At 40.2% G+C, this 15,778-nt stretch overlaps 1 protein-coding gene across 1 annotated transcript; it reads left to right on the plus strand.

Annotated features, from left to right (window-relative positions):
- Nucleotides 1–346: 346 nt before the first annotated feature.
- Nucleotides 347–12,266, plus strand: wdr5 (WD repeat domain 5). The gene is made up of 14 exons (XM_080742591.1): nt 347–479; nt 1,948–2,057; nt 3,760–3,868; nt 4,024–4,097; nt 4,238–4,327; nt 4,894–4,983; nt 5,105–5,188; nt 5,342–5,397; nt 6,388–6,434; nt 6,591–6,666; nt 8,276–8,309; nt 9,288–9,362; nt 9,482–9,569; nt 9,784–12,266. The coding sequence occupies exons 2-14, from the start codon at nt 1,980–1,982 to the stop codon at nt 9,882–9,884; spliced, it is 1,002 nt and encodes a 333-aa protein (XP_080598717.1). The 5' UTR covers nt 347–479; nt 1,948–1,979; the 3' UTR covers nt 9,885–12,266.
- The last annotated feature ends 3,512 nt before the right edge of the window (nt 12,267–15,778 follow it).

The raw sequence follows: 15,778 nt of genomic DNA on the forward strand, positions 1-15,778 counted from the left end.
GATGCACATACCAACGAATTTTTCGAAAGCAAAACTACGCCTCATCAAGGTGTTTATTAGGTCGGCCCTAAAAGTATGTCCTTGGGTGCAGGGGAATATTTTGGGTTAAAACTGAATCCGGTTGATAGTTCCGGCCAAAGCGTAGTCCGTCTAGGACTACAACATGACGTAAAGTGGTTTCCGCTCCCGACCGGATCAAACCCCGTAAAGTGAAGTGATCCCAGACTAATTCCCACTGTCCCTCCGGCCTATGGGAATATGATTTTCACCCCAGCATCCTCTCCTGCTGCTGCGGAACAGCAGAGGAGGAACACAACACACACACATACATTCATGGCTGTTCTCTCGCGGCTCAATCCACATTTTGTCAGCCTGTCTGTCGGAAGATTAAAGTAAAGCGTTCTCTTCTCTCTCGGGCTGTTATCAGGAGAACATAACCGCCGTCTGTTGACCGCGCAACCGAACTGCATCAACGTGTTGTGAGTTTTACTCCTCAAACCCCATCTGTGTTTATTCTGTATTGTTTGAATGGCGGCCCGTGCCGTGATGCACAAGTAGCAAAATGCTGCTGCTAGCACTTTAGCGTCCAAAGTAGCAGATCTACAAGCTCGCGAGGCGTCGCGGAGCGACGCGTCGTGAGCTTGTAGATCGGCTATTTTTCCGCGGTACGACGAAGTATAAACATGGTTTGGTTTAAAACTAAGGCTAAAAAAAACAGTTCTTTGGTGCTTTCTGTTTTTGATTAAACTGTATGGCCATTTAAACAACCTCTAATGGGCATCTAACGTGTCTTAACTAGGAGTCTGAGAGAGAATCTCGCCTTTTTATGTTTTTTCTTTTTCATCTTTCTTTTTTTTTGCATATTATTTTGATAACTACCACATTGACAGTGTGTTCAAATTGGCTATACACGTTATGTCATGGGTTATTTGTGTTGAATCACTTGAATAAATCAACTTCTGACTTAAGTTGTTGAGATAGATTATGAGATCATTGGTTCTCATAGTGGGGTCCGGGGACTCCCAGGGGTCCTTGAGGGAGTTCCAGGGGGTCCCCAGCTAAATGATAGTGAGGAACTAAATGGACCTTTATGGGTCTGTAATTCAGAGAGTAAACAGTTGTATTTGATTTTACACTTAGGGTCTCAGAGGTATTAGATTCAGTGATGCCATTGATAATTTAACCGACCAATCACTGCCAGTAGCCAGTTGTCAGTTGCTCTGCAAACTCACAGGAAGACAAATTTCCATTGTTTATGTTGTATTAACACAATCCGAATTAAATGTATGATCTATTAATCTAATCTTCACAATGAATGTCATTACAAATAGCTACTATGGGCATCCAATTTGTAAAATTATGTTATTGATAAAGATGTACTTAACTGCCAAGGTTGTCTGATAGCTATTCTCAAAGCCATTCCCATCAGGACACATGTTTTCACATTTATAGGATAATATTGCCATTTCAGCTACTAGGTAGACAGTTCAACATTAAGATATGTCAGCGGCTCCATGACATGCTGCACAACACAATAATGTTAATGTTATATCTTGTATGATGATGTTATCATACAAGATATAACTTGCACTGACTAGCCTGACTTGCATTATGTAGACAAATCACAAGTTTTGCAACTCACAACTAGTCGCTTTGGAAGTTTGGATTAAAAGCGTCTGCTAAATGCCAAAACTGTAAACTGTTTGTTCATTTTCAGTATTGGACACAGCCAAATTGTATTTATAAAGCACGTATATATATTTCACACATCTCTCAGAGATGCAGTACCCAGCACCCTGCAGACACCCTTCTCTCTCTAATGATAATTAGTAATGGCGGTTAGGTATTATGTTGTAGAGAATATTGTCAAGAAGTCCTTATCAACCCTTTATCAAGTCCTAAATATTAATTGCTGTGTTATTATTTGTCCCTTTCTCTTGCTCCTAGTGGCACACGGCAGGCCATTCCCATTTCCCAACATGGCAACAGAGGATAAGAAACCTGAGACTGACACAAAACCTCCAAACTCATCATCAGCATCTGCCAGTCAGTCCAAGGTATGGATTCCGTTAACCCATTTAGAATTATGTAATGTTTTAACTATTGAAAAATAAAGTCTTTGAATATATCTTTTTAAAGGCGAACATTTGTAACTCAAACATTTGCTTCTGGGTGGTCCCTGGAACAACATATTTTGAGATGGGGGTCGACGGCGAAATACATGTCATTTTGCGGGTCCTTGACATGAAAACGTTTGAGAACCACAGATTCACAGATCTACAAGCTCGCAGCGCAGCACTTAGTGCCGTGCTGTGAGCTTGTATATCTGCTATTTTTGAGCGGTGGTTACACCGTCTCCTATACGTGGCCGTGTGTGTGTGCGTGTGTGCGTGTGTGTGTGTCTGTATGTAGCCTGCAGGCCTGCAGTACCTTTTATGACCACACATGTTAAGGGAGGGGCGCTGTTGTTCAGGCCAGGCCAGACCAGGCACACACACACACACGCACACACACACACACACACACACACACACACACACACACACACACACACACACACACACACAGGGGGGAAGGGGGGGGGGTAAACCACCGCTCAGTTCACACGGGTGTGATTTTTTTTAATAGTTAAAGCATAAAATAATGTTTAAAGTGCAGGCATTGACACTAAGGGTTGCCCACATGCTCCCGGCAGGTAAATAAAACTTTGGGGCAGGTGGAGTTTGCTTTCAGGTTGCCGACCGGGCAAGTGCTCATTAGAGAGGGGACGCAACCGTCTATGAACACAACACGAGATATCTGTTTAATAGGGCTGGGACTTTAACTGATTCATTGCGATTAATTAATTACAGAAAATTAACGCGATTAAAAAACGCATTTTAATCGCACTTAGTTTTTGCACCACAGAACCTTCAGTTTCGGGCATACTGATCAGCGATGCACCAACCAAGAAGACACAACAAACGCAAAGGGAGAAGTAGCCGATCAGAGCGCTTTGCTTGGCCCAGTGGATGCGAAATTTTGATTTAAAAAACTCATTTGTTGATTCCCTCGTTCAACAAAATGTGTTTTACTTGAAAACAAATGCTTCTCAAGTCAAATATCGATGTGCGATTAAAATGTGATTAATTGCGATTAATTAATCACAGAGCCTGTAATTAATTAGATTAAAAATGTTAATCGCATCCCAGCCCTACTGTTTAAACATCTGAACGTGGCCAGTCTGCTCTGTCCTCTGGTCTGTGGAATGTAACAAGTGTGAAACCATAGAGATATTCAAAGTATTTCATTTTGGAGGTATTGAGATATGATTTTTTATTGCACAGCCCAAGAAAGTAAAGAAAAAAGTGTTTTATTTTATAATGGACGATTTACTTTTCGAGCAACTGGGCATAACCTTCAGGCAAGTAGAACATGACCTGTACAAGTACAGGTACAGGTGCCTCTGAGTAAGTACAGTGCCTCTGAGACCTTAGTGTCAACCCCTGAAGTGGTTCAAATCTTAAGCGACGCAGATTTGCGTTCAGGTCTAAATGGGTTAACCATCTTTTCCACAGGTTTTTCTTTTCCCCATGAATGTACACCTATATGTTTCCCCCATTAAAACCTGTCTCGTAAAAACTGTTAGCAGAGATGCTATCTTGTGAACTTTCGGCTTGTGATCATTTGCATTTTGTCTTTTGTCTGGTCGCTATTTAAAGTTCCAAATGAGGTTGCTGATGATTCATAAATCTCTCTTTCTCTCTTGCTTCTTACCAGTCTGCACCAGCCAAGCCCAACTACAGCCTGAAATTTACATTAGCGGGCCACACCAAAGCCGTCTCTTCAGTGAAATTCAGCCCAAGTGGGGAATGGCTTGCCACCTCTTGTGAGTTCACGTGTAGCCTCAGGCAACAGGTTGACAAAATATACGTTTTTACAATATAAGTTTAACTCTTTTAAACTCATACTCTTTAGCAAAAGTACGTAATAAACTTGTATGCAACATTATTACATAAATATGTTGATGTAATGTCTTTACAGCTGCTGACAAGCTCATCAAAATTTGGGGAGCCTATGACGGCAAGTTCGAAAAGACCATATCTGGACACAAACTTGTAAGTTCCAATCGTCATCGTTATTTACCTTTTACAATTTAGGCATTTAGCGGACCCATTTAATCCTTTAGCTGCAGTAACAGTTGAATGTCATCCAGGGGATCAGTAAAGTGAAATTGAATCTATCTTATCATCCACAGGGCATATCCGACGTGGCCTGGTCCTCTGACTCCAACCTGCTGGTGTCTGCTTCGGACGACAAGACCCTGAAAATATGGGACGTCAGCTCGGTAGGATGGCAAGGGATTCCTAGCAGAGAAATGTTTAAATCAGGGGTCAGGGGACCCCTTAGTTGAGAGAGAGATGAAAAAGGGACCCCCCACAATCTTTTCATGGATTCCATATAGTTTCATCGTTTGACAGCGCAATCGTCAGTCTATTTTGGATTAATGTAAATTCGAGTTTTCAGATATTTAACCCACTGAACCGTCAATACTTAATAAACTGGACCTTTCACTCTGTACTTAGTCCCTTAGTTCCCCTCTACACCAAACCTCTTTGCCAAAAATAGCTGATCTACAAGCTCACAACATCTCGCATTGCGAGGCGCTGTGAGCTTGTAGATCTGCTATTAGATCTGTAGATCTTAACTCGAATATTCACACTTTTGAACAGAGTTTAATGGCGACGGGGTCTTGTTCCCATACAATTCATGTTCAATGCATGTCTCATACAACATGGCTCTCTTGTTTTATCAAAGATATATAGTACAGAAAACATTTGCTTAAATTTTTTATTGCTCCTTTGTTACTTTGCATTTATATATTTATGTTGTATTCCTAATCCTTGGTTCCAGGGTAAATGCTTGAAGACTTTGAAAGGCCACAGCAACTACGTTTTCTGCTGCAACTTCAATCCCCAGTCCAATCTTATTGTGTCGGGATCGGTAAGTCCAGAACTCCTATTAACGCCTATTGTATATTATGTCCATTCCAGCCATGTTGAGCTATGTCCTTATATATAAATTGTGCTGCAGATAATGATGTATATCTGTTTTGTACCTATAGTTTGATGAGAGTGTAAGGATATGGGATGTCAAGACTGGGAAATGTTTGAAGACATTGCCAGCCCACTCAGACCCAGTATCTGCTGTAAGTCCTTTTTCCTTTTGTCTTGATAATATCACTGTCAACTCCAAATGTAAATGGCTGTTTGATCTGATTATGCCCTAACGTCTCTTACAATGACATACTATGAGTGAAAGGTTGAATTTTATTAATTTATGACTTTATTTTGGCTTACAGGTTCATTTTAACAGAGATGGATCTCTCATTGTATCCAGCAGCTACGATGGCCTTTGGTAAGAATATATTCCTATTTATTTTGAGCCATTTGTGTAGGCCATATCTAGGCCTGATGTAGGCCACGCTTCAGTTTACTTACTGTAAGCCCCGGAATTTCTTTTTTTTCCTTTCATGTTTCTTTTTATTTTTTATCTTTTTTATCCCACGATTTTGCAACCCATTTTCACCCAGTGCCAATTGCCTATGTAATCCTGGGCTCTGCTCTCCCTCTGCTGCACCTGGGGAGACAACGGACTGAACTCATGCTTCCTTCAATGCATGAGTAGTCCAAGTTGTTTCTTTTCAGCTGACGGGGGATTTCCCCGGGATGGACGTAGCGCGTGGAAGGAACACGGTATTCCAACTAGTTCCTTTCCCCTCCATCAAGTGCCCCAGCTGGCCAGGGGGAGGCATTATTGAGACCAGGATTACTGCATGTTTTTGTGAGGGTATCAACCTTAGGAGACACGGGGAGAACATGCAAACTCCACACAGAAAGGCCCTATCGCCGACCCCACATAGGGTGTGGGCGCTGATGACGTAGAGGGAGAAACACGCCCCCAGCACCCACAGCGTCCCCTGGCGGGAATCGAACCCAGGACCTTCTAGCTGTGAGGCGAAGCGCTAACCACCGTGCCACCGTGTCCCTTGTGTTTTCCCCCTCGGTTTTTGACCGGCCAAAGCCAGATGTTGGAGCTATATTTCTTGTTCCAGGAGCACCAATCAAAAATAAGAAAGGCGTGTACATAATTCAAACCCTGGATTGGGCAGGTGCTGAGTGACAAAATAATACTAAAGAAAATGAACAAACGCTTGCACACTGCTGGGCTCCATTTTAAAAGTATCTGTTGCACCCATCGCACCTTAAGTTCTGACTTAAGATCTGATGAAGGGCCAAATTATCTTTTCATGATACAAATGTGTATGGTGTATTGACTATTCTATTGCCTGTGAGGTTTTGTATTGCAGTTTTGAAAAGTAAATGTAAATGCAATCTTATTTTCTAGCCGAATCTGGGATACTGCATCGGGACAGTGTTTAAAAACACTCATCGGTAAGTTTCTACAGCATGCATGTATGAATATTTGTAGTTGATTAGGCTGCAACAATACATGCAAGTCAAGTAGTAATACTTTTGGTGCATCGCTTGCAGTTGTTTGCAACAATATTTATCTCTAGCCCTTTCCTTCCAACTTTCTGTTTATGCCAGATGACGACAATCCACCTGTGTCATTTGTCAAGTTTTCACCTAATGGCAAATATATCCTTGCTGCAACATTGGACAAGTGAGTATTGCCTAAAAAAACATCCAGTTCAGTGGACTTTTTTTCCTTTATAAACACAGTGAGGCAGCAGTTCCTTTTTAGAAAACTTGCTTCCGAGTTGGATGAAGGCTGTATTAAAGTCTGAAAGGAAACGCATCGACTTATAAAGTTCAAGGAGTTATTTTATATTGCCCTGAAAAAAGTAAAGTGAGTGAGTAATAATGTCTAATTATGTAAACTAAGGTAATGTTAATCAACTAAATACGACTGTGCATCTTGTGTTAAGGAATATCTGTTACTCTTTGATCAGTACCTCAAAAGTCATGTATAACTTATACTTTGACAACTCAGTCAGTATATTCATATACATGTAGCCTCTGTGCATGACTCTAGTTCCCTTAGTAGTAGTTTCCCATAGCTTAATTTGATTGGCACAGCAGCAGATATGAACTGGAAACAAGCAACATATCGTCGCTGTTGGGCAGAAACCTCGTATCTCCAAGTTTCAAATTTGTAAATGATTTCGTAAAGTAAAGCACTGCTTCATCATCTTACAAGGATCATCACACAAAAGTAGTGAAAACAGCTGATCTACAAGCACACAACGAGGCGTTGTGTGCTTGTAGACCTGCTGTTTTCACTAGTTCAAATCATTTCAAAAATGATAAATACAAAACAAAAGGTTTTGGACATACAAGGTTTCCACCCGACAACGATGATATGAAGGAAGTTGTTGTGTCAAATCAAATTAAATCTGCTGCTGAGCCAATAAAGTGAAATAATGAGAAAATGACCCAAGACAGGAACACCACCTTCTGTAAAAGAGAACTACTGTAGTTATGCACATCTGATCAACCAGTAGAGGTCACCATAGGAGTATTATCATACCATTTTCTCACTTATTGTAATTGTTTATACAATTAATGTATAATGAAATGGCTGCTTTTTGTTTCCTGATTAGAAATGTTCCCTAATTTTGTTAAATAGTGCACACAATATACGTGTCATTTAAGTATCAATTTCCCAGTGGTTTAAAGTAACTAATTACATTTACTGAAGTACTGTCTATACTAAAGTACAAATTTGAGGTATTTGTACTTGAGTTTTTCCAATTTCCAATACTTTTACTTATAATTCACTACATCTCAGATACAAATATTGCATGTTTACTATTTGAAAACTTTAGTTATTAGTTTCTTTGTAGGTTGATTATTATTATAAAACCTAACACCCTATTTACATTGCGGCCATTTGGCATTGTGAGCTTGTAGATTGTCTATTTTCAAAAGATTTTGAAAACTTGAAATGGGACATTCGGCACAATAAGTGTTTACGTTTGATACTATAAGTACATTTTGATGCCGATACTTTTGTACTTTTACTTTACATTTTGAATTCTGGGCTTTTACTTGTAGCAGAGTATTTCTATTTTGCAGTATTGATACTTTGACTTCAGTAAAAAGTAATTTGATTACTTTTTCCACCACTGCAACTTCCAGTGGTATGTTACAACAGCGACCATAGGGTGTCAGGGATTGATTACGGAGAGGGCCTATAATGTTAACGCTTCTTATTTATCATTTTTCTCTCTCTCTCTCTCTCTCTCTCTCTCTCTCTCTCTCTCTCACAGCACTCTAAAGCTGTGGGACTACAGCAAAGGAAAGGTAATGGCATAATACCTAATGCTAGAATGTCAAATGTTATATACAGTACATGTCTCTCCCGAGAGACATATTTTGTTAACTCTCTTACTGCCATATTGAGGATTTAAGGATGTCTTAAACTGCCATCAAAGTAGCTTTGATGGCGCCACCCCTCATCTAGATAGATACCTTTATTATCCCAAGGGTGAAAATCAGTTGCCCAGAGGCAGCACAGCAGTATAAGGATATTTACAAAGTTACAGAGAAGTATGAAAAAGATCAAAGAAAAACAAGAACAGAGTACAGTAAAGTACAGTAAAGGCTCTGCCGGGGAAAGAACAAACGCTCTGTGAATAAATAGACAAGCGGGCTCGTAAAGTAGTTCACTTTAAAGGAATAGTTCACCCAAGAAATTACTTTATTTCTATCATTACTGGTGTCTTGAATACAAGGACAATTTTCGTCGGTAAAACATTCCTTTACAGTGAATGAAGAATCAATAATTTAACAGAGGCAGAGATTAACAGACCTGCCAACCTGTACGCATTTTGCGTACAAACCACACAATTCTGGGTCTCGGTATGCAGGTACAAAATACCCGATGACAACTACGCCATTTTGTGGAATCACACTTTGTTCTTTATTTTAAGGACGGGGAATGAATAACGGGGTGATTTTATATGAGACACTGCGGTAATTCTGCTGCCCATATATCTTTGTGGGGTGGAAACCTTGTATGTCCATAACCGTTTGTTTATGATTTAAACAAGTGAAAACAGCCAATCTACAAGCAAACAAAGCCTCGCACTGCTTGTAGATCTGCTGTTTTCACTAGTTTTGTGCGACAGCCTTGTATGATGAAGCAGGGCTTAGCTTTGTGAAAGAACGTACAAATTTGAAACGTGGAGATTCGAGGTTATTGTATGTATACTGTATATATGTTGCACTGTCACTATGATTTGCACCGTGTGACATTTTATCATTCATTTCCCACTTTAGTGCTTGAAAACCTACACTGGCCACAAAAACGAGAAATATTGTATATTTGCAAACTTCTCAGTCACAGGTGGAAAGGTAAGGGCTTCCAGTTGTCCTGTCTTGTTACCTTGTTTTAGTGAGTTTATGTATGTCAGTACTTTGATTGTTGAACAAAAAGTACAGTACTTTAATAACAGCCATTGTGTTTTTTTTAGTGGATTGTCTCTGGATCAGAGGATAATATGGTTTATATCTGGAACCTACAAACCAAGGAGATTGTACAGAAACTCCAGGGCCACACAGGTAAAAACAAAACGCATGCATGCATTTTCAGATAGAAGGGCTTTAAGGCACCATTTTGTGCAAAGGTTGTGGATCTCATTTAGCAAGGAGTTGTCTCAATGTAACATACAATTAAATGACATTGATTGTATGGGCACAAAATGTAAGCTTTATGAGGATAGCTTTCAGAAATCTCCATGGGCTGCATTTCACGGTTAATTTGTGTTCTTTGCAGATGTGGTTATATCTACTGCCTGCCACCCCACAGAGAACATCATTGCATCTGCAGCATTAGAAAACGACAAAACCATCAAACTGTGGAAAAGCGACTGCTAAGCCAGTTGGATGTCTGGGCTACTCTTACTTTATTTTATATATCTTTTTTTCTTTATTTTTTTTGTAAGAGAAATTCCCTTTTTTCTTTTGGGGTGCTCTATGGAGAAGAAGACCCTGAGGAACGGATTCCTATTGGCAAAATCTGGCACTGTCTTCACCATCACAGCGCCACACACCAGCCAACTAAACAAACTCTGACTTGTACTCATGTACTATAGCCGATAGGTGTGATCTACTTCATCTAAGCCTTATGTTCAATATGAGCTGGATTCTCTTTTTGTTTCAACGAATAACCGGTTCACTTCGGAGCCCTGGAGTGAAATTTGCAAAGACAAAAAACTTTTACCGGGGGCAGTTAAGGGGCTGCAGTCGTGCAGGAGGTAGAGCCTGGTAGCTGAAAGGTTCCCGGATCGAATCCCGGATCGAACCCTGGATACTCCTGCACGTCAGTGTCCTTGAGCAAGACATTGAACCCCTAACTGCTCCCAATGTGCAGATTGGTACCCTTCAGTGTGTGAATGTGTACTATGTTTTGTGGTGAAATGTACATTTTTATTCCCTTGTTTTAGTGTAATTTGTGCTCACATTATACATTTTGGTGCAGCTAGTTTTGGTTAATTTCCTCGTTTTGTTCATTTGAGCGCACAATGTGCGCTCAGATTATCCTTCTCTTCTCAGTGTGTTAAGAGATTGTGCCGTTGAGGTTTCAAGATGAAGCAGAACATCTCATTCCCGGCCACTGGCAGTCAAAAGCTAATTGAAATGGATGATGAAAGAAAACTTAGAATATTTTAGGATCACTGCTCTGCTCGTGCCAAGAGTAGGGGAGGGTGGAACCTGTACCATGCACTCAAATTAACAAAACGAGGGCATTAATTAACAAAGACGTCGGCATTAATTACTCTAAAAATGAGGGAATGCAGTGTCTGTGTACGCGTGCGCCAACACACAATGTCCACTCCGGGGCTCTTTAGTTCAACATAGTATGAGGTACGGCTACGCTTGTAATACAGTGTGATTGCCTAATCTCATGCATGTAACGTCGCATTCTTTAAGTCTTAGTGTTTGTAGTCCAGATGTTATGTTGTGTTGCGCTGGTTCGACGCATCAAATAATTTTATTCTAAAAAAATAAAATCTCTTGGTCTTTTGTATGGAATAATCCCTTTCCCGCAAGTCATTTACACACTTCATCAAATTCTAACTTGCCAAAATGATTAGTAGCAGTCATGCAGACTGGTCTTGATTTAATATTTTCCTTCCACAAAATTGACTTTGCAGTCAAGCTTTTGGTTGATGTATGTTTTTTGTTTTTGTATTTCTTATTATATATACTTTTGTCATTGTATATGTAATAACTTGCTGCAATTATGTAACTAACTTACCGAAACCATTTTGACTGGAGTTCAGTTGTGAAGCCAGAGATCCCGGAGGATCATTCATTCATTCTTTTTTTTTTCAGTAAAAGAAGAGAAATAATTTCGTTTTTTTGAGACATTAGGATTTGAAGTCACTCAGACATAACTGTGTGCCATAATTATATCGCCATCATGTCAGTGAACATCTAAACCTGGCAAGAGTTATAATGTATGTTTATTTTTTTTGTGTACAGTGTTGGTATGTAATACTCCAATGTCAGCAGAACGGAGGTTACATTAAGAGGAATATTCAGCTGAGGGAAATTGGAGAGGGATGTTAACGCCAAAATGTAATGTTCTAAAAAGGTTGATCATATTTGTATCCACTTTGCAGGTTTAAAGAAGGCCTTAGCACACATGTTGTCAAAAGGAAAGGGCATGCCATGCAGCTAATTTCATACCTTTCAGTGTATGCTCATAGGAATATGACTTGGCTTGTTATGGCTTCAACTTAAAAAAAGCCCAGGTTTATATTTTATCAGTGCAGCAAAGGGGAGAAAGTTTTGTACTTTGCATTTTGTACATTGTCTTTTGTGATTTGTTAGATGAGTAGTTCAAGCGTTCTTTCTGCTCTTTGTTGTTGGCCAGTCTAAAAGTGGTTCTCAAACAGTTTCATGTCCAGGACCCCCAAGTTATGACTGACTGCGGGCCCCCATCTAAAATGATTTTGTACCGGGAAAAAAATTGTTTTTGTTTTGTTAAAAGGTTTCAAATATAGTAAACTTTGTTTCACTTAATAAAAGAAAAAAAGTAAGTAGATGTAAGTTTTTTAAGTGGTTAAACAGATTTTGATGCTATATTAACCAGCCAGGGGACCGGGGACCCCACTTTGAGAACCACTGGTCTTATCTCACAGCTATAGTCCTGCATACAAAGCTATCTGCATTTAGTCAACCAGCATTTTGTGGTTATACTTTGGAATTGGACAGCTCTGATTTGTGACTAAATAAACATTTTGTAAATTGTATATTGTTTGGCAGTAACAGTGATTTGTTTTCTTTTTTTAATCTTTCTTATAGCTGAAGTGCATTTAAACTACCCACAGTTCATAGTGTTACCTGGGGAATCCTCCCAATGTAGGCCTATGCAAATTAGTCATGAATCGCAGTTAGAACGTCAACAAACATAATTTATTAGACTAGAAGACTAGTCGGCGACCTGGCCAACTCGGAACAATGTAAATAGGGAATGAATGCCCCGCCCTTTAATTCAAACCCCATTATACCTGTTTTCATAGGACCCGTTTTGACCATCTGTCTGCCTGTGTCCATTTACGCCCATATATGGAGATATCTGTATCTGTCTGTCGGCGTCCATTTCATGTCCATATATGGAGATCACTGCAGTTATAGTTCTGGGTCCATTTTATGCCCATATATGGAGATATCTGTCTATCTGCGTCCATTTTATGCCCATATATGGAGTATCTGTCTGTGCCTCCAACTGTGTTGCAGACACAGTGCCGGTTCCCCCTTTAATGCAAACCTCATTATACCTGTTGTCATAGGACCCGTTTTGAACATCTGTTTGCCTGTGTCCATTTATGCCCATATATGGAGATATCTGTATCTGTCTGTCTGCGTCCATTTTATGCCCATATATGGAGATCTTTGACCATCTGTTTGCCTCTGTCCATTTATGTCCATATATGGAGATATCTGTATCTGTCTGTCTGCAATCCAGTTTATGCCCATATACGGGGGCATTCATTTTATGCCCATATATGGAGAACGCGCGTGCCCGTGGGACGAACGGTTCTCGAGATACGCGGATTACATACATACATACACACTCACAGAGATTTTTTGTTGACTCATGTGGCGTACGTGATGTCAGAGCCTTTTATGAAGTGATGTCACAATGAGTCAGAGCTTTCGCCGATTTCCTCCAGAACAGCCTGATGTCAACAATCAACCCCGCATAAGGAGATTCCGAACGTTTCACGCCGGTTCGGGAAAACCACGCGTCGGGTCGGGTCGAGACCCGGCACTGCACTCCGTGCCGCGGCGGGGAACGCGCGTGCCGAATCTGAAGCCGGTGGGACGAACGGTTCTCGAGATACCGGATTACAGACACGCAGAGACTTCTCGCATTTATAGATAGATAAGACAAACCGAGTGGGCGTCGCCCTTTCTTTGATGATGGGTTCCCAGATTGATAGAGGTTTGACTCAAAAGGCCCAGATGGTGCAGGGCAAGTGAAATGTTTGTAGCCGCGAGAGTCAATACTTTTCAAGTGATTCTTCGGAACTCAAGTCTGTGAATGGCATCATTGTCAGTATTCATAACCCTATGAAGAGCTGCACTAGATATTCCAATAGCTTAAATTGGGAGGGTATTGGTACAATGTCTGTTCATTTGGAAGTCCCCCCCCCCCCCCCCTTTAATGTTTATTGTTGTATTTACAACATACATTAAAAACCCTTGAGTCATGCCCTATCATGATAACATGATACTGACCAATGACCTGGGCTGCCAACATTGGACTGTCAGAATCCAGGAGATAACAATTTAAGCAATTACAATGCAAAAAGCAGGCATAGAAATGGATTTGATGATTTAACTAATGATTTAATTAATAACCATCCTCTACTTAAACCAGACCAAAAATCTAAAATGTATCACCAAGAGCACAATTTTCTCAAATTCCTCCCCATAGCTTTTGGCCTATAGCCTTCACCCAGTGGAACACCTGCCTACATAGCTCAAGGTAAGCAACCCATTTCTAAACTGTAGGATTTGTTATTATACAAGTTATTAAAAACATTTCCAACCTAATTGGTTCTCTACATTTGTTTGACATCTTCCCAATAAAAGGAGCCTTCAAAAAACAAACGTCCATTGGTCACTTTAGATCAGGGGTGTCGAACTCATTTTGGGGTGAGGGCCGGATTGGATGAAAGGCGACTTGATGAGGGCCGCAACCAGTCGCGGATCGGATGGCATACACACTCGCACACATGTTCGCTCTGTGTTTCTTCCTGTCGTCTCAGCCACTGCTGTAGCTAGCAGTATAGCAGTATATCATTTTACAAATTGTGTTCATTATTAAGTAAAATAGCTACTTTCATTATTGGTATTACAGTTGCAGTTAGGTACGAGAGATGCTATTTGTTTAAAGGAGTAGTTCATCCCCAAAATGACTTTTTTTTTCTTTGATTACTCATGCCATGGAGACTTGAGTTCAATAATATATTTTTATTTTATTTGTCGCATTACTAAGACAAAAATGTGATAATAGTACACTTCCCCCCATTGATTCCGGATGGGGACCTCCCCCTCCGGAATCAATAGGCATGCATTTATTGTAATCAAATTTCATTTTAGGAATGAGTCTACATTGGCTCGATGGCATTTTGGGGGTGAACTACTCCTTTAAGAAGTGCCAATAAGAATAAACCATTTGATAATAGAATAATTCAATTCCTGATAGTCTTTGCTATAATTTGTAAATGGCTAAAACAAATATTATTGATGCAGGACAATAATTATTTTTTATTGTATTATATAATAAAAAGAATAAAAGTAATGAACAATAATGGCATATTCAGAAAATATCTGAATAATAAAACTTTTACATTCTATTATTATTATATTTTTTTAAATAAGTTATTTTCTTAACAACATTAATTTCCATGTCTAATATGTGTAATCTTTGAGTACAGTTCGAATATTGTAGGTATGTTCAGGTATTATTCATAGCCAGACCCCCCACCCCATTCCTAGCAATGCTGTCATCTTCAGAGAGAGAGAGCTGGTCACTTAACATTCCGATCAATCAACTCAATCACTGCCAGCTGGTGGGAGAAACCTAGCCTGCAGTTCTTAAAACAATCATAACTCTTGACAGGAATGGGCTAGAGACTTACTTTTCCTAAATGTAAGTCTTATTGCCAGACCCATGAAATGGGTAGGCCTACATAAGCAAATGTCGGTCTGTCCGGGTTTTCTATATAAAGGGTATATATGATGATGACATGATGATGACATGCCTACAAAAGGCATGATGTCATAAATGATGATGACAGACAGGGGGTCTGGCACAACCAGGTTGACCTGGTCTAGTTTTTCCTAAATGCTCAGAAATGTATGCTCTACAAGCCTGGGGCCGGATTGAATCACCTCGCGGGCCGGATCCGGCACGCGGGCCGTATGTTTGACATCCCTGCTTTAGATTAAAAGCGCCTGCTAAATGCCTAAACTGTAAACTGTCAACTTTGCAGGACGTTTGTGCCACAGAACATTTAAGTGGCAGCGGTACTGTAGCAGCACTGCATTCTTTTACAGGGGAGCGTTTGATTATGAATCCGGTTTGATCTGTGTTGGTTCCAGTGTGTAAATATGTTCTGCTGGACGATCCATCTGAAAGGAATAAAGAGATGCATGCACCCTGGGGTGACAGTTGGACAGAAGGTGTACTCCTTTGTAGGTGAAGAGGACAGTGATCATCACATTGGTGTGCATGTCTTCAACACAGT

Source organism: Nannobrachium achirus, assembly GCF_963921795.1.
Source record: "Nannobrachium achirus genome assembly, chromosome: 15".
Taxonomy (NCBI): Eukaryota; Metazoa; Chordata; class Actinopteri; order Myctophiformes; family Myctophidae; genus Nannobrachium; species Nannobrachium achirus.

Bases quoted from the DNA above. Each gene is read 5' to 3' on its own strand.
- wdr5 (XM_080742591.1), top strand. From the start codon at position 1,980: ATGGCAACAGAGGATAAGAAACCTGAGACTGACACAAAACCTCCAAAC. The intron at 6,667-8,275 runs GTGAGTATTGCC...TCTCTCTCACAG, and splicing joins CTTGCTGCAACATTGGACAA to CACTCTAAAGCTGTGGGACT. The intron at 9,570-9,783 runs GTAAAAACAAAA...TGTTCTTTGCAG, and splicing joins GAAACTCCAGGGCCACACAG to ATGTGGTTATATCTACTGCC.